General features: G+C 42.9%; 1 protein-coding gene across 5 annotated transcripts in view; it reads left to right on the forward strand.

The window, feature by feature from the left end:
* Positions 1-18,695, forward strand: part of STAU2 (staufen double-stranded RNA binding protein 2) — a 222,254-nt gene that overhangs the window by 94,010 nt on the left and 109,549 nt on the right. For all 5 annotated transcript variants that reach the window (XM_084865009.1, XM_084865008.1, XM_084865006.1 and 2 more), the window contains one exon: positions 3,886-3,946. In XM_084865009.1, the coding sequence (XP_084721135.1) occupies positions 3,886-3,946 (61 nt within the window). The remainder of the gene's footprint in view (positions 1-3,885; positions 3,947-18,695) is intronic.

The raw sequence follows: 18,695 nt of genomic DNA on the forward strand, positions 1-18,695 counted from the left end.
GTGATCTTACTTTCCGGGATGTAACCTCAGCCTCCACCCCTTTATCTGCCCTGTTGGGGTATTCATTTCACTCTCATCCGTGCCTCTGTTGTAGCCTAAGAGAAACCTCGTAGGAATCTGCTTGGGTTAGTGAGGTGACCTGGAGATTTCATAGCGCCTTGAAAGACTTCCAACAATTCTCCTGTTTTCAAGCCAGTTGGGTGTTGTCCCGTGCACCGAAAGGCCCCAGGTTGGATCCCGGTATGGGGGATGCAAGAGGCAGCCGATTGAAGTTCAGCTCTCACATTGATGCTTCTCTTTCTCCCTCTCCCTTCCTCTCTCTCTGAAAATAAATTAAAAATATTTTTTTAAAAAGGTAGTAGAGATGTTTTCACCAAGCAGCAGACAGACTATCGCAGGCCCATAGGTAGCACTGTAACTTATCAAATAAATGAAATGTTGGACGAAAAAAAAAAAAAAAAAAAAAAGGTAGCAGGTGTGCTCCTAATCCTAAAGGCTTTCTGGGGTCCCAGGTTACCCCAGTGTCCTTTCTGGGAGTCTCTGCTGGCTCCTCCCTCTGCAGGATTGCCGTCAGCCTCCTGACATCTGCTACCTGACCCCCTGCCTTCCGGTTCCAGGCTTGGAGCTATCTCTTCTGCCGTTGCCTTTTTTTCAGTCTGGGGCAGGGCTTGGAGAGAAGAGAGGGAGAGAGAATGATAGGTTATTGGATTATTGATTTGGGACGTTTGGAGAGAGAGATTCCTCCTATGTTTACTATGCTGTTTTTGTTTGGTTTGTTTTAATTTTTTAAAAAATATATTTTATTGATTTTTTACAGAGAGGAAGGGAGAGAGATAGAGAGCCAGAAACGTCGATGAGAGAGAAACATCGACCAGCTGCCTCCTGCACATACTGGGGATGTGCCCACAGCCAATGTACATGCCCCTGACCGGAATCGAACCCAGGACCCTTCAGTCCGCAGACCGACGCTCTACCGCTGAGCCAAACCGGTCTCGGCTGGTTTGTTTTTTTTTGCTGTTAGAAGCTTTATTGTTTCCTTTGGTCCCATGCATGGGAGAGGGCTTCGGGTGATTAAAAGAATGGCTAGGCCCTAGCTGCTAGGGGTTTTGGGGAGAGGCTCAGGCAAAAGCCAGACACCATGGGATGCAGGGGGCCTTCAAAGGCCTCTGGGCTCCAAAGGCTCCTAGTCGTGCTTGTGCATTAGCCTTTTGAAGAGATCTTCGCCCGGCCCGGCCTGGGGCCGCAGCCTGCGGAGGGGAGCAGGTGTCGCCCATCTTCTTGATGAGTTTCACCCCTCACCCCGGAAGTGGCTCTGCAGGAAGTCACAGAGCTGAGGGGCTGCGGGGAGAGCCAGGCTTGCAGCTCCATGGGGCCTGGGCCAGGGCCCCCTCCGAGGCCACGGCGGCTCCCATGGCACCCTGAGTGCCGCCCCTCCCCGTGGGGAGGCCTTGGCACATCCTGGAGAGAAGGCAGCCATCACGCTGGTTTGCATCTTTAAATATATTTTTATTGATTTCAGAGAGGAAGGGAGAGAGAGCCAGAAACATCAATGATGAGAGGAAACCACTGATTGGCTGCTTCCTGCACACCCTCTACTCAGAATTGAGGCCGTAACCCGGGCATGTGCCTTCCTTGACTGGAATAGAGCCTGGGATCCTTCAGCCCATGGGCCGATGCTCTATCCACTGAGCAAACCAGCCAGAGCAGTTTTGCATCTTTAAGAGATGCTCAGCACTTGTGTGCTTCCAACTCACGGAAGAAGTGGCCCACGCCCTTGAGAGCCACACTGTCGGGGTGGAAATAGAAGCCAGAGAGGTAGGTTTGGGCGGCCACAGGTGCAGGCTGGTGGGGCAGCAGGCGGCCGCCGCCACCTGAGAGGACTAATGCTGACGAGTTTGGGAGCTCATGGTTGTTCATCAATAAGGAGTTAAGGTAGAAAGACACACGGTGGGGTGTTGGCTGGTCTTGGAAGGGGTTCTGAGGAGGTGACTGGATAAGACGCAGGAGAGTGGTCGAGGCTGTAGGAAGGGGTGTCCGTGGGTGTGTTCCGTCCAAGCACTGTTGAAGCAAGAGACAGATCGGGGACCGCTGAGGGCACTGTGGTCACTGTTGTGTTTGAGCCTAAACCTTACAAAAACAGTTTCATTGGAGTAGACATGAGAGAACAGTAGACTGGGAATTCAGTTGAAGGTGAAAAACTAGGCATAGGGAATATAACCTAATATTTAAATAACCTTTGTTATCCATAGAAGGAGAGGCATTGAGAAAGGTTGCATGGCCCTGGCCCGGTAGCTCAGTTGGTTGGCAGTTGTCGCCAACTGGTGGTCCGAGGTCCACTGGTGGTCCATGAGGTCCAAAAGGTTGGCAGCCTCTGGGTTGGAGCGTTGTCTGTGCCGTAGAAGGTTGCTGGTTTGATTCCCGGTCAGGGCACATACCTAGGTTGTGGGCTCCTTCTCCAATCTGGGCACTTATGGGAGGCAACCGGTTGATGTGTCTCTCTCTCACATCGATGTTTTTTCCCTCTCTCTCTCTTCTTCTCTCCCTTTCTGAGATCAATTTTTTAAAAAAACAACATTTTATTGATTTTTCACAGAGAGGAAGGGAGAGGGATAGAGAGCTAGAAACATCAATGAGAGAGATACATCGACCAGCTGCCTCCTGCACACCCCCCACCAGGGATGTGCCTGCAACCAAAGTACATGCCCTTGACTGGAATCGAACCTGGGACCTTTCAGTCTGCAGACCGATGCTCTATCCATTGAGCCAAACCGGTTTCGGCCTGAGATCAAATTTTTAAAAAAGCAAGAAAAGTTGCATGAAGTGCTAAATTTATTATAACCAACTTTAACCAGGCCCTCAAATGTCTGAAAGTCTACATTTTTCCAGTCAGCCGGTTCCTTCCTTCCTGAAGGGACTTATTCCCTACTGTGTACACGTTCCTCTAGCTCACTGCTTCCCTCCGTCAGCGGCCCTCATTCTGCAACTCGGCTCACTCTTCACAGAGAGCAGAGAAGTGGGAGTCTCCCGGCCCCCCACCAGCATACACCGCGTTTTTACTAACGTTTACTCCTCCTCCATCCCCTTACAGTGGCAAGCTATGTGCTAGGATTGTATTTTTATTTATATCTGGATTTAATGTAGTCATTTGATCTTTGACACCAGACAGCAAATATAAAATGCTGATTAGAATAGCAGCATTTTCTCTCCCGGAGTACCTGGTACCAACAACAACCGCTCCACAGACAAGAACATAATCTGTTCATGTCACTAATTAATTTGATTAAATACTACTTCAGACTCTCTGAGTTTACACCAAATATTTGTCACACCGTCTGGCGACAGTCAGGATATTACAAGTTTTACTCCAAGTTAGGGCTTAGTTTTCAATTTCTTATGTGTATGTCATTGGCAGTATTTTGATGATCCTTGTTCATCAAAATAGGACTGTTCCGGGCAGACATAGTAATATTTCTATTGTGGTTTGACCTCAGGAGAGATAAAGAGGCTCCTTTAGTCTCTTTAGCACTTGTCATGATGATTATTGTTTATTATTTGTTAAGGATTGGTTTACTTTTTAGCCACCTAGCTAGAGCTGCTGTTGTATATAATACACTCAACATGGGCTTTCGTGATGACTTAAATTGTACGTGTGGGTGAAGATAAAGGCAGAACCAGACATAGGAAACAAACTTGAATGTAGAAAGGGGGTAGATAATGCTGCTCCAGTTAGCTCCTCTTGGGCCCACAGCCCCGGGGTCAGAGATGGAGAGAATCAGCAGAATGACCGTGCGAGAGACCTTTGCCCATGCTTCATTGATTACTTCATGTTTTTCTTTTTGAATAAGTCCGTCTCTCTGGATTCTAACAATTGATTTAATCTTTCAGACAGGGGAAAACAAAGGATGGAGTGGCCCAAAGGCTAATTTTCCCGAACCAACCAATAACAGTAAGTTTTCACTTTTATGTTAACTACACTGAGTGTTCATTGCTGGTTTGGTGACTCGTAGGTCACTGGCTATTTATTGGGTCTGTCTGGGCTCACGATGCCAGACTTAGTGTTGCAGGGGGGATACGAGGAAATCGTGCTGTTTGCTTTTCTAGAATTGTTGGAAGACATAGGCGCTCATATTCTTCACGTGGTTAAGCATTGCAGGAAGTGTACCATTTAACTCACATAGTGATGGCATTTTAAGTCATTTAATTGCAGGATAATTATAGTATGAAAGAATTAAAAAAAGAAAAGCAATTATCTACAAGCTCATTATACTCTAACATCAGCTGTTTTCACAGTTATAATTCTTTTTAGGTAAACACAAATTTTTACATAATTGTAACTTTATTCACTTTTATTAATTAAAATAGATTCAGTCTACACAAATGGCAAAATCCACTGTATCATCCTAGTTCAAAATACAGATTACAAGCATTTAGAATAACGGTCGCCAACCTTTCAGACATCATGGACCACCGGTTGGTAACCAATGAGTTAGTGTGCTTCTGTTCTGATATAATGACCTGTGCTGTCCATGGTTTTCAAGACTGAGGATAATTATTTAGTAAAATTAGTGTACAATAATTTTACAACCTGTTAGGGAAGAGTTTGCTGTACTTTTTCTTAGATCTCTGTGGAGAGTTCTTTATTTCCACCACATCAAATAATATTTATAATTTCTGTGTTGCTATTGTGAAGATACATCAGGATTTTAATTTAAGAACAGTTGTGAACAGTTAAAGAACAATTGTTAAGACTATTTAGTAATTAAAACTCAGAGTGTTTCTCTGTCTTACTTTAATGGGAAGCCTAAACACTCACTTCATGGTGACTTAAATTCTAAGTCAGCCGCACCATATCTCCGTTTAGATTTTCCTCATGCATTGTGGGAAAGTAGTCATGGCTGATAGATTTCGTCTATAACATGAACGAAAATTTGTACTGTGTGGTTTTCATTTAACATTGCAGTAAGCATTTTTCATGTGCTCGGTCATTAGAATTTTTAATATTCGAGTAAAGTCACTGATTGAACTATCAGAGATGTAAGAATACAATTGCTTATAATTGCCTTCTAATGATAGTATTATCATATGCTTAAAAATACACTTCATTTTATTTATGTGATCAGGCTATTATGCACTGCAAACAGACATTTGTCTTTAACTTCCTACCTCTCCTTAAAGAGCATCTATTTCCACTGAAGTGACCATTTTACTATAAATCAGTAAAACAATCACCAGCCAATGAAGACCCTCTTGAAGGGAAGGGCCAGTGGAGTCAAACCATCTCATTTCCATTCTTAGTGATGAGGTTATAAAGGATGATGTGTAAATTGTCATAGTTTATTCTTTGATGTTAGCAACTCATCTCTTGATGTATAATGAAATTAATAACAAACTCTTATCAAAGCATGCTTATAAGAACTGAATTTTTGGGTCATCAAAACTAGCTTCTTGAAAAGAATATGTTAGTGATGTAATGGCATTCATGAGTTATTTTCTGGGAATACTTGAAATAATTTAATAGAACTCTGAGCCTTTGATCTATATGCATAAGGATGATGGATGTGATAGCATGTACCCCATAGAAAAAATGGAATGAGTTCAAGATTCTCAGAGAGTTTAATTCCTTTGATGTTTGAATATATAGGCTTATAATTGCTTGGTAAGGCAATGTAAGAAGCATTAAATTGTTTTTACTTTTTAAAAAATATATATTTTTTTATTTTTTAATTGATTTCAGAGAGGAAGGGAGAGGGAGAGAGAGATAGAAACATCAATGATGAGAGAGAATCATTGACCGGCTGCATCCTACACCTCCCCTACTGGGGATTGAGCCCACAACCCAGGCATGTGCCCTTGACCAGAATCGAACCTGGGACCTGTCAGTCCCCGGGCCGATGTTCTATCCAATGAGCAAAACCGGCTAGGGCTGTTTGTTATTTTTATCTCGCTAACAGATCTGGGAACTCCTTTGCAAGTGGGAGGAGAGGGCTCAAAGAGGCAGTGAGGTTCAGAGATCAGAAATGTGTAAGAGTGCATAAAAGATTTGCTTTCGATATAGCCTTAGATGTGATAAAGCTAGTCGAAGTCAGCTTACAGCTTAATCATACTGTACGCACTTCAGACTTCCTCTGGGACTACAGCCGTCCACACTGAGAGTGTGGAAGGAGGACTACCCCTCACTCCTTCCCAACTGTGAGGGGTGAGAAAGCTGACCTCAGGGTCCTTCCCTGGGAGCACTGAGTGGTCCCCACCTCAGGCTGCCACTCAGGATGGATGCTCCCTTACCCCCGCCCCCCTCAAGTCCTCTGGAACCAGCTCACAGCTACTTACAGATAACACTAGGAAAAGGTCGGTCTTTTCTTAGGAACTGATCACTCAAGTGATGCATCCATTACCTAAATTCAGTTTAAATTCCTGTATGATGGTAACATTTAGGGTAAATTCTCTCCGACTTAGTTCCTGGAGTTTGACATTTTGCCTCAGTGGTTTCTGTGAAGAACACCTGTGCTCGTTTTTCGCAGCAGGTGGGAGCGGGAGCCTCTCAGGATGGCACGTGGGGGGTAGGGGGTGGGGGGAGAAGGAGAGGGGAGGACAGGAACTTGAGATTGCCAGGGCCCGGCTGCCTCGCTGACCCGGTGTCTGACCCTCAGTATCTCACTGTGTATCTTGTTATTCCGTGTGCTCTGTTAAGAGTGTTGCATACCAGCTTACATGTTGAGACTCTTTAATCTTCGTAAAATGATTCGCTTTCCTTGAACAACATCTGAAAAGGTAACACACTTCTTTATAAAACACAGAACGTCATCCTAAAGACACTCTTCACTTGGTTTTCCTTTGTGAAACTCTACCTTCCTTCCCAGATTATAGTTGATGAGATCAAATGTGTAGCCAGCCATTCTTTGGATAAATACGAAATGAATGTGGAACCATCGTGTACCAAAGTTAAAAAAAAAGAAAGGGAGACCGAATTAGAAAGGGGAAAGAAGAGCGTTTTAACATTAGCTAGTCCCTAACCCCAAGTAGACAAAGTTCATGTCCATGTGCTTTTAATTGTTGAAGTGGGAGACAGTGTTATTTTTTGGTGGAAGATATTATTTTCAAGATTACAGTCCTAAGAAACTGCTAACAATTACAGCTAAAGAATAGCTGAGATGCTTTTGCAAGTGATTGTGATTACATAGTCCGGTTCCTGCCTTGATTGCCTGCAGATTGAAAGCATGGACCTAATTTTTGCCTACTCTCCGCTTTCCGCACGGCCCGGGCTGCCGTCGGAGGTAGACGGTTCTCCGTGTGCTTCCCCCCTCGTGGCTCACTGTCATGGTCTTGTTGAAGGGCAAGAGCACGGAGCTCTGTAATGGGAGGTTCGTGTTGAATTCAGCACGGGGCAATTTAGTGCTTGGCCCGCACATAAAAAGCTGTGGTTTTACAGATGAACGACGAACAGCTTTTTAGAAAAGATGACGCGCTTTAAAGATCTACTGACGGCTCATGGAAAACTTTGTAAAATGCTTAGATAGAGTTCAATTGATAATATCTTTTTTTTTTTTTTTTTTTTTTGGTCTTCACATTCCCTGTTTCTTATTAATTCTGAGTTTTACTTAAAAACAGGCTCATTGTTTCTCAAAGGTGAACTCTAGCTTAATTCAAAATTGGACTGAGCTCAAAGGTACTTGCTGGTATGTGCCGAATCCACCCACTAAAAGATTATTTGGAGGCGCTTTGCACATAAACATTTTTCCGTTAACCTTTTAAAAAGTTTTATTTAGCCCCCGTGAAATATGCTGACTCTTCTGGGTTCATTAGAGATGACCCAAGACACATACTTTCGGGATGGAGTAGAGTGCTTACTGGCCTTTTTAGAACTGTAGTTGACTTAACAGCACTTTTGTCACCTTTGTGTCATATCTGTATGTTATTAAACTCTGTGCATCCTGACGCCAGCGTCTGCACCGTCTCAGTGACCTGACATGACATAGGTCATGAGCATGCTCCCCACATGCTGTGCACGCAGTATGTAGAGCAGGGGTCTTCAAACTACGGCCCGCGGGCCACATGCGGCCCGCAGAGGAGTCTGATCCGGCCCGCCAGGTTTTTTGGGCAGTGAGCGCAGCCGAGGTGTTACAGTAGGAATTAGTAGTTCATATAGTCCGGCCCTCCAGCTCTCTGAGGGACCGTGATCTGGCCCCCACTTTAAAAAGTTTGAGGACCCCTGATGTAGAGCCTGAACATATTTTATTCTTGTTGGGTAAGGATTGTGCTTTTAAGAGAATAGATTAATGGATAATTATTCATCAGCTTATCTAGAGAGATGGTGTTTTATGACTCTAGTCTTACAGTTTGTCAGGAAACATTAAACTTGTGTTACCATTTTTAAAGAAAAAAATATAGGTAATACCTGGTGCATAAAGTATTTAACATACAGAAGTGATGAAGCATGGTAACAAAATAAGCACTAGAATATGACCAAACTTCCCAGTGTCCTCCTCTTCGAAATCCATTGGCCTGCCATGCCTCCCCCAGCAGAGGAAACCACCTTCTCTGGGTTTTATATGTAGTCACCCCACCTTTTATTAGTCCTTAACAGTATTTGTGTAGTTTAGTTTTGGTTATTTATTTATTTATTTTATTATTATTATTATTTTAAAAATATATTTTATTGATTTTTTTACAGAGAGGAAGAGAGAGGGATAGAGAGTTAGAAACAGCGATGAGAGATAATCATCGACCAGTTGCCTCTTGCACATCCCGTGCTGGGGATGTGCCCGCAACCAAGGTACATGCCCTTGACGGGAATCGAACCTGGGACCTTTCAGTCCGCACGCCGACGCTCTATCCACTGAGCCAAACTGGTTTTGGCTATTTTTTTTTATTTTTTAAACCTCAGGAAAATGGTAATATACTGTGTATTTTCTGTACTTCTCCCCTGACTTTAACACTGTTAATTTATTTTTGTTACATGTATTTCATGCATAATGTGAATATCCTATAATTGATTTGTCTGTTCTCCTTTTGGTCTGCATTTGGGATATTTTCAGGATTTTGCTATCACAAAGTAGTACTATGAGCATTTTGAACACGCCTCCTGGTGTACCTACCTGAGTTTCTGGGAGCACACCAGGAGTGGACTTTATGGGTGACAGAGTGTGTATACATTTAGATTTTCAAGAAATACTAGTTGTGCCAAAACTGGTTTGGCTCAGTGGATAGAGCGTCAGCCTGTGGACTGAAAGGTCCCAGGTTTGATTCCGGTCAAGGGCATGTACCTTGGTTGTGGGCACATCCCTAGTAGTGGGTGTGCAGGAGGCAGCTGGTTGATGATTCTCTCTCATTGATGTTTCTAACTCTCTATCCCTCTCTCTTCCTCTCTGTAAAAAAAATAAAATAAAAAAAAAATCAATAAAATATATTAAAAAAAAGAGAAAGAAATACTAGTTGCTTTGTAGTATGAGAGGTGAAGGGCCCTTCAGAACGTCTGGGCTTCCACACTGCCAGAAGTAGAAATCTTTAAAATCGCTTTTGTACCTTGGATGTCATTTTCAATGATGAATTTAGTTTAGATTCCACAGTATCAGTCTTCTTTATTTTTCTTTTATATTTCATTAATTTTTTTGAATGAATTAAAAAAAGCAGAAATAAAAAAAGTCTCCCCCCACATTTGTCCCCATTCGCATGCTTTCCACCTTGACCCCCAAGCAAGTAACTTATAGTTGGCTAAGTTCTTTGGTACTGCTCCCGAATCTTTTCATACAGATACAAGTAGATTCGGACTTACAGTATTTTGTTGCTTAGCATCAGACACACTGCTCTGCAGTTTTCTCTTTTTACCTACAGTATGTCCTGGAGATCCTTCCATGTTAATATGTGTAGGACTTTATTATTAATTATTATTATTATTATTATTTTTTTTTTTTTTGTAAATATATTTTATTGATTTTTTATAGAGAAGAAGGGAGAGGGATAGAAAGTCAGAAACATCAATGAGAGAAACATCGATCGCTGCCTCCTGCACACCTTCCCCCCACGCTGGGGATGTGCCCACAACCAAGGTACATGCCCTTGACCAGAATCGAACCTGGGACCCTTGAGTCCACAAGCCGACGCTCTATTCACTGAGTCAAACCAGTCAGGGCTAGGACTTTATTATTATTGAACCAGTTTCTAGCTGGTGGGTGTTTACAGTATTTTTCTATTATGAAGAATGCTACAGGGTAAAACCTCCAACATATATCATATTGCACTTGTGTTCGTCTGCTTGTTGGATAAATTCCTACAAGTGGAGTTACTGAGTCAAAGAATATGTGCACTTAGGATTTCGATGGCTGCTGCCAGGTTACGTCAATGGAAACTGACCAGTTTCCATTCCCGCCAGCAGCCGGCCGGATTACGCTTCCCCTCCACATCATAACCCGGTGCGCTCAGCCTCTGGGTCTCTGCCAGTCTGATAGCTGGAATATGGTATCCAGCGCAGTTCTATTTTGTATTTCTCCTGTTTGGAATGAGATGGAGTATTTCTTTGTACATTTGAGTCATTTCTATACTTTTTATGTCAACGGTACAGTCATAGCTATTGCTCATTTTAAAATTAGATGGTCTTTTAAGTTGCCTTCTAGAACTTTTATAATTTTATTTTTTTAATCTTTCAATCTGTGATCCTTCTGGGATTTATACTGAAAGTATGGATCCCGTTTTATTCCCACTACATTGATTGAGACTTTACTGTTATCAGATACTAAGAACCCATATATATTTGGTTTTATTCTGGACTTTTCCCTCTTCTGTTTATCTATTTATTAATGCACCAACTTTAATCAGTGTCTTTATTGTGTTTTAACATAAATCAATTTACAGTTTTGTTTAAAACAGTTGAGAAGTGCTTGGTCCCTGATCTTTTTGCCCTCACTACATAGAGTACAGGTAATTGAAAAGATGGAAGTCCCAATGACACGGGAAATAAGAGGCTGAGGGTAGTCAAAGCATTGACTGAAAGAAGGCGCTAGGAACTGTGTGGTTGGAGGCTAAGGTCCAGGAAGGCAGGGGAAAGTCTCCCTGAAACCTTTGTGTAGAATGGATATAGCATTCATTCCTTAATTGATTGATTAGCTGCATTGGATTATTTTTGGTATTATTGGTAATCTTAAGGAGGCTTTTTAAAGTTGAAGCTGCTTCTGAAAAAGCTGGTCAATCTGAAACATAATTAACCATCACCCAGTAAAAAAAGGAGGGGAAACTTAAAAAATGGAACAAGTGTCTTTTGAAAAAAACAAAACAGTTTTTTTTTTATTTAAAAAAACAAATCATATAGCACAGTGCCTGACATTGCCGGGGCTCAATATTTGAACAAATGAAAAAAATGCAATGTTTTTATTTCCACCCACTGCCTGAATGGCCATAGATAGCACGGGCCTCTGGCTCTCCGCTCACCATCGCTGGATTTGATGTCATAATAGGTGTCATTATTGGTATTTCAACCTCATAGAAGTAGTGCATTCATTCTTCGTAGACATCTTGGCTTTGGGCTAGACCTGTATCCGAATTCATATCTCACATTGTTCTGCATCTGATTGGCAGTCTTTGGGGAAGAAACAGGAAGATTACTTATCATTACTAAATAAGTGTGGTCTGTCTGAAAGACCGACCCTCGAAACATGATATGCCTAGGAGAGGAAAAACAGACCCAGAGTCAGAAGTGTGAAAAGGTTGGAGAATGTCCAACCTCTCGTTTACAGACCGGAGAATTGAGGCTCGGGTGATTTTACATGCCTGATCACACCATGTGGGCTAGAGGTAGCGAATCTTCTGAATCCAAGGCCTGCATTTCCCCAGTAGACAACATACTTGTTTGTGGATCGGTCACTTTGCTGATAATTAAGAAAAAAAAAATGAATAACATTTTGAAGGAAATTCCACCAAAATTATGTATTTTCTTGATTGTTTTGTAGATCACGCACCAGAATTATTTTTTAAGAACATTTCATAACATGGAAAATGTCCAAACGATCGTTTCAGATACCAGTTTGATGTTTGGGTGGGTCATGTAAAAACACTAACGTGGCTGAGCAAGCCTGTAAGATGTTTGTTTTAACAATGGAGCTGCCATCTGTATGACATGGTTTTTTTCTTAAGACGTAAAAAACTTCAGTAATAGCTCATTTTAAAAAACACTCAACAGGCTTTTGGGGTGATGTTATTCAAGTGTGTTGTTTTATTCCAGGCTTTCTGGTTTGTGTTAAGATGATTTATAGACTTTTAGAGCTGCAGGAGATTTTCAAGTTCCTCCTGTCTGATTCGTTTTACAGACGAGGAAAGCGGGTTAAGAGGCTACTGGCCACTGCAACTTGAACTGATAGCGAGATTCCAGTCTAGTACATTCGCCGCTCTGCTAGTATGGTGGTCTTGTCTTGGTTACTTTTTGTGCTAAGACAAATGTCAGCCTTTTTAAAATTTGCTATTTTTAAAAAAAGGTATATTTTATTGATTTTTTACAGAGAGGAAGAGAGAGGGATAGAGAGTTAGAAACATTGATGAGAGAGAATCATCGATCAGCTGCCTCTTGCACACCTCCTACTGGGGATGTGCCCGCAACCAAGGTACATGCCCTTGACCGGAATCTAACCTGGGACCGTTCAGTCCGCAGGCCGACGCTCTATCCACTGAGCCAAACCAGTTTCGGCTGAATTTGCTATTTTTTAAATTTAAATTTTTAGAGAACTTTTAGATTTATAACAAATTGAGGAGATTCAGAGATTTCCCATATATCCCCATTGCCATACATTCCCCCTTTTTAGTTTAATTTTCAGAAGTTTCCTTCAGAATTTGCATGTTGATTTTTGTCTTCATTAAATAGTGTCAGTGTATATTTTGCTTAAAAATGGAACAGAACCAGGGACTCGGGGGCTGAGGCTGGAAGACCAGGTGGCTATGAGCTGTGCGGGGAAGGAGAGGGGGCGGCGTCTCATGATATAACCCTTCTCCATTGCATTTCAACAGAAGGGCATTTGGAAAGGGGACTCCTGAGAGCCAATCAGCTTAGCAGCTGCATGTCGTGCAGAGGACGGGTGGTCTATTCCTGTGCTCCAGGGGGGTGGCCATGGAGGCCCAGTGGGCACCTTCTTGGGTGGCATGTGCTGTCACCTGATAAAGGGCCTCAAGCTTCCCTGGGAAGGAGAGAGTCCTGGCCACGAGGCCCACACTGCTGTAAGGGCCTCCCTCACTCTCAGGTGGCCAGAGGTCCAACACAAGGCCATCTGTGGTCACAGCTGCGGACCTCAAGGAGCAGGCACTGCCATTCTGGCCGTGCTCAGGGCCACCCAGGATAGTGCCATCGTCTTTGCCACCTCCCTGTCTTAGCGCTGCCATGTTCTAGGGCCTCTGCTCCCGAGGGAGAGGTCCGAGCAGCACAACAGTGCTTTCGTATAATTGGGTTTTGTTCGCTGTTCGTTAATCCTCACCGGAGGATTATATTCTTCTCTTGATTTGTAGAGAGAGCGGAAGGGAAGGGGAGACACAGAAACACCGATGACTTCCTGGATTAAACCCCAGGTGTTTGGAGCTGGCCGGACGTGACACTTCGTTTTCTACTTGTTCTTTCCGGGGCCACTTAATGTCATGGCTATGTATCCAGGCTCCAGAGACAGACTCCTGGAATCAGATTCTGGCATTGCTGCTTACCGTCCGTACGACTTCGGCTCACTTCCGTGACTTCTGTGGGCTTTAGCTTTGCGTCTCTCATGTCAAGAAATAAGAATGCCCATTTTGTATGTTTCTTATGGGGATTAAATGAGATCACGCATGTAAAGTGTAGACTAGTCCCAAAGTTGTATGTTCCGTGTAGCCGCGAACCAGGGTGACAACTGATGGGCAAAATCAGGGATAAAAAATAGGTGATGGGAGAATGGGTCCAGGTCATCTTGAGATAAAGGGTGAATGTGATCAGTGTAACAAGCCTGAGCCCAGGGAACACCTTTGAAGTCCATGAGCAAAACTGAGGTCAAAGCCAGCAGGAATGAAGGCATAGGCTTACGGTGGTCACACGAGAAGAATTTATCCTGTGTGATAATCAAATACATGGAAATGAACATAGCAGGGAAGTAGTATAGCTGCAGTAATTATTTAGGATAGCTCACTCTGTTTTAACAGAAGTAGGGGAAAACCAGTGGGGTCGCACAGTGCTCCTAGAAGTATAAGTTGGTATCGTTTTTCAGGGGACCTCATGGCAAAACAAGTTAAAAGTCATTAAATATGCAAGCCCTAGATTACTCTCTGATTCTACTTTGAGTTCTTTACCCTATTGAAAGGCAACCTAAATCTACAACAGGAAGAACCTAAATGCATCGAGATCTAACCGTACACTCTGCTGCTGACATTCAGATGGAAACTCATTCAGTAGTTGACTGCGGAATCCATGCGTATCTTTACACTCTTTTAATGACTGTTGTGTTAGTTGAGCTCTGTAGAAAGGAATCTTCCTTATTCACGAGGGACTATCAGCTCAGGCTTTACTGTAGAATATGGAGCTGGCGCTCTGCGTGAGTTCCTGCGCTGTGAGGTAATGCCTCCCTTGAGTGTGGAGCGAGCATGATGGTTGCGTTGTAATATTGCTATTGGCAAGCCCATTACTGCTGTACAGTAATGCTGCAGTAATGCTGTTAGTTTCTTGATTTCTTCAGTCGAGTGTAGAATTTAGAGTCATAACATTTAAGTAATTCTTTAAATAAGATTTACATATCGTGTTTGTGCAGCTTAGTAACAAACAAAAATCAATACCATGGCATTTCACTGACCAAATTGGCAAATATTTTGTAGCTTTATTGAGATATAATTGAAATATAATAAATGCTAATTTCAGGTAAATTCTGACACTGCCACAGATTAAGGGCTCAGTCCCACAAGACTGCCCAGGTTTACTATCAGTTGGTTTATTATCCTATCTAATAAAGAGTAATATGCAAACTGACATACCTCTGCTACACTGACAGGCCATGCCCACCAGCCAATCAGGAGTGAGTATACAAATTAACCCAACCAAGATGGCTGCTGCCACGGAGCTGCAGCAAGTAGGAGGCGTGGGTTTCCACGGCAATGAAGGAAGCCAAGCTTCCCTGCCGCCTTGGCAGGCCCAGGCCTACACTCAAGGATACAAGTTTCAATTATAGAACTTAAATAAATGCCAACAAAAATGGCGGCAGCCCTGGAGCTGGAGAGAGCAGGAAGCGTGAGTTACCCCTGGTGATGGAGGAAGCCAAGCTCCCACAGCCCTGGCCTGCCTTGGCCTCCACTACTAAGTTTCAATTATAGAAGATAAATAAATCCCAACAAAAATGGCTGCAGCCACAGAGCAGTTTCAATTGTAGAAGATAAATAAACCCCAAATCCAGGGCTTCTGCTTGGGTTGCCGGGGGGCATGGCCAGCCTGCAAACCACCACTGGCCCCTCGCCCAGGCTGCCCCACGCCCTAAGGGAACCTCCACCTTAATCCAGGACACCCTTCAGGACAAACCAGCTGGACCCCACCCCTGCACCAGACCTGTATACTATCTAAGAAAAGAGTAATATGCAAATTAACAATCACTCCAACACACAAGATGGTTGCCCCTATGTGGACACAAGATGGCCACTACAAGATGGCCAGCAGGGGAGGGCAGTTGGGAGGGACCAGGCTTGCAGGGGAGGGCAGTTAAGGGTGACCAAGCCAGCAGAGGAGGGAAGTTAGGGGCAATCAGGCTGGTAGGGGAGCAGTTAGGCATCAATCAGGCTGTCATGGGAGTGGTTAGGGGGTGATTAGGCTGGCAGGCAGAAGTGGTTAGGGGCAATCAGGAAGGCAGGCAGGCAGGCAGCAGTTGGTAGCCAGCAGTCTTGGATTGTGAAAGGGATGTCCGACTGCCCATTTAGGCCTGACCCTACTTGGATCGGGAGCCTAAATGGGCAGTTGGACATCCCTTGAGGGTACAGATTGGAGAGGGTACAGGTTGGACTGAGGGACAACCCCCCTCCCCGTGCACGAATTTCGTGCACCGGGCCTCTAGTTAAAGATATAAAATGAACAGCCAGGTGAAGAGATCATGCAAAGAGCCAGAGCTGGAGAAGTCAGGAGCATAGAAACATCTGTTCCTGTGTCGTTGGGGTACACTGTCCTCCAGCACATGGATGTGTTAGAAAGGACCTTTCCAGACCCCATCATTCAGGGGTGTTTATGGAAGTTCCATTACTAGGCGTGACTGATGAAATCATTGGTCATTGGCACTTGCCTCCAGGCCCTATCAACTCCCCAGAGGCCAGGGGGTGGGGCTGAAGGTACCTTTGTTCCTATTTCGGTTTGGATATTATTATTAAAATTTTTTTGCCACTTATCTAGTAACAGAGAACAGTGACAAAAAAAAAAAAAAAATCCAATACTGAAAAATTGGGGAAAAGGCACTTTCATATGTTAATAGGGAAATGTGAAGTTGGTACAAATTTTTTTGGAGTTGTACCAATTTGGAGTAATTTATTAGTGTCAAAAACCTTAAAATACATTTTAAGAATTAATTTAACTGATGATTTAAAGGAACCCGTACTTGAAAACCATAATACATTGAAAAGAGAAATTGAAGAAAATACAAACAAATGGGAGCATATTCTGTGCTTATAAATAGGAAGAATTAGCATTGTTAAAATGTCTATACTACCCAAAGCAAGCTACATACTTAGTGCAATCCCTATCAAAATTCCAATGGCATTTTTCACAGAACTAGAACAAATAATCCTAAAATTTATATGAAACCACAGAAACGCCCGAATATCAAAAGCAATCTTGAGAAAGAAGAAAAAAATTGGAAATATCATGTTACCTGATATCAAATTATTCTAGAAGGCTATACTAATCAAAGCAGCATGGTACTGGCATAAGAAGAGACATTAAGATCAATGGAACTGAATAAACAACCCAGAAATAAACCAATGACTATATGGTGTGTAATTTATGACAAAGGAGGTAAGAATATACAATAGGGTAAAGATAGTCTCTTCAGCAAATGGTGCTGGGGAAACTGGACAGATACATGCAAAAGAATGAAAGTGAATCACTTTCTTACACCATATGCAAGAATAAACTCAAAATGGATTAAAGACCCAAAGCCATAAAACTCTTAGAAGAAAACAAGCAGTAAACTCTTTGACATCACTCCTAGTAATGTTTTTTTTTTGGATTTGTCTCATTGGACAAGGGAGACAAAAGAAAAAAATAAACAAATGGCACTACATAAAACTATAGAGTTTTTGCAAAGCGAAACTATCAACAAAACAAAAAGTCAACCTAGTGAATGGGAAATGTTTGACAATGATACATCCGATAAAGAGTTGGTATCCAAAATATATAAGGAACTTATACAACTTAACACAGAAAAAACAAGCAACCCAATTAAAAAGGCAGAGGGCTGAATAGACATTGCTCCAAAGAGGACATAGAGATGCCAACAACATGTCAAACATCACTAATCATTAGGGAAATGCAAATTAAACCATAATGGGCTACTAACTCACAGCTGTCAGCATTGCTATCATCAGTAAATTGGCAAATAAGTGCTAATGAGGATGTGGAAAAAAGGGAACCCTTGTGCACTGTTGATGGGGTTGTAAATTGATGCATCCAGGATGCCATACTGAGTATGGAAAACAGTATAGAGTTCTTCAAATAATTAAAGATAGACCCAACAGTTCCACGCCTGGGTATTTATTTGAAGAAATCCAAAATACTAATTTGAAAAGACACGCATCCTTATATTCATTGCAGCATTATTTACATCTAGAAGCCTGGTGCATGAAATTCGTGCATGAGGGGTGAGGGTGGTGTGGGTGGGTCGGTGGTGGTGGTGGTGTCCCTCAGCCCAGCCTGCATCCTCTTGCAATCCGGGACCCCTCGGGGGATGGGATGTTAGGCCTAAACGGGCAGTCGGACATCCCTCTTGCCATCCAGGATGCTGTATGCACCAGTGACCATACTTTTTATACAGGTGAAAGGCATCTTGCTGTTGTATGGGCAGCTACATTTTTTTGCCCCAATTATGAAAAGTAGTATATAACACGATCCTTCTGAGGCAGTCGTGCCATTTTCCCTATCTCATGGGTGGAAAAACTGAAGCAGTCAGAAGTTAATTGGCTTTGTCACACAGTTATAAGTGTCAGAACTAGGGCTGACCACGAAATGTGCAAGCCAGAGCCCATGCATGTCATCGCTGCTGCATCCTGTTTTTTCAGTGTTAGACTAGTCTTGCCAGGTTTTAATTTTTAAATCTGTGAGACTGTTCCCAACATATAAGTAGGGTCCCTAGGCCTGGCCAGCAATCAGGGCCATCTGTGGGGTGACCAGTGGGGGAGGCAGTCAGGGGACTCCCGCTGGCACCTGCCTTGGCTGGTGGCCTGGTGCTACCCGCTGGCTGGCCCCGTTCCCCAATTGCTGCTGCCAGTTGCCTCCCTCTCGAGTGTCTGTTAGTGTGCATCAGAGCGATTGGTCATTCTGATTTGCATATTAGGGTTTTATTATATAAGAATTATATAGGATAGCCAAGATATGGAAACAACCTAAGTGTCCATCAGTAGACAATTGGATAAAATAAAGATAAGATAATATATACAATGGAATATTTCTTGGTCATAAAAAAGAATGCAATCTTACCCTTTGAGATAGCATGGATGGTCCTAGAGGATATTATGTTAATTTAAAT

This window comes from Pipistrellus hanaki, assembly GCF_964339955.1.
Source record: "Pipistrellus hanaki genome assembly, chromosome: 17".
NCBI classification, from domain to species: domain Eukaryota; kingdom Metazoa; phylum Chordata; class Mammalia; order Chiroptera; family Vespertilionidae; genus Pipistrellus; species Pipistrellus hanaki.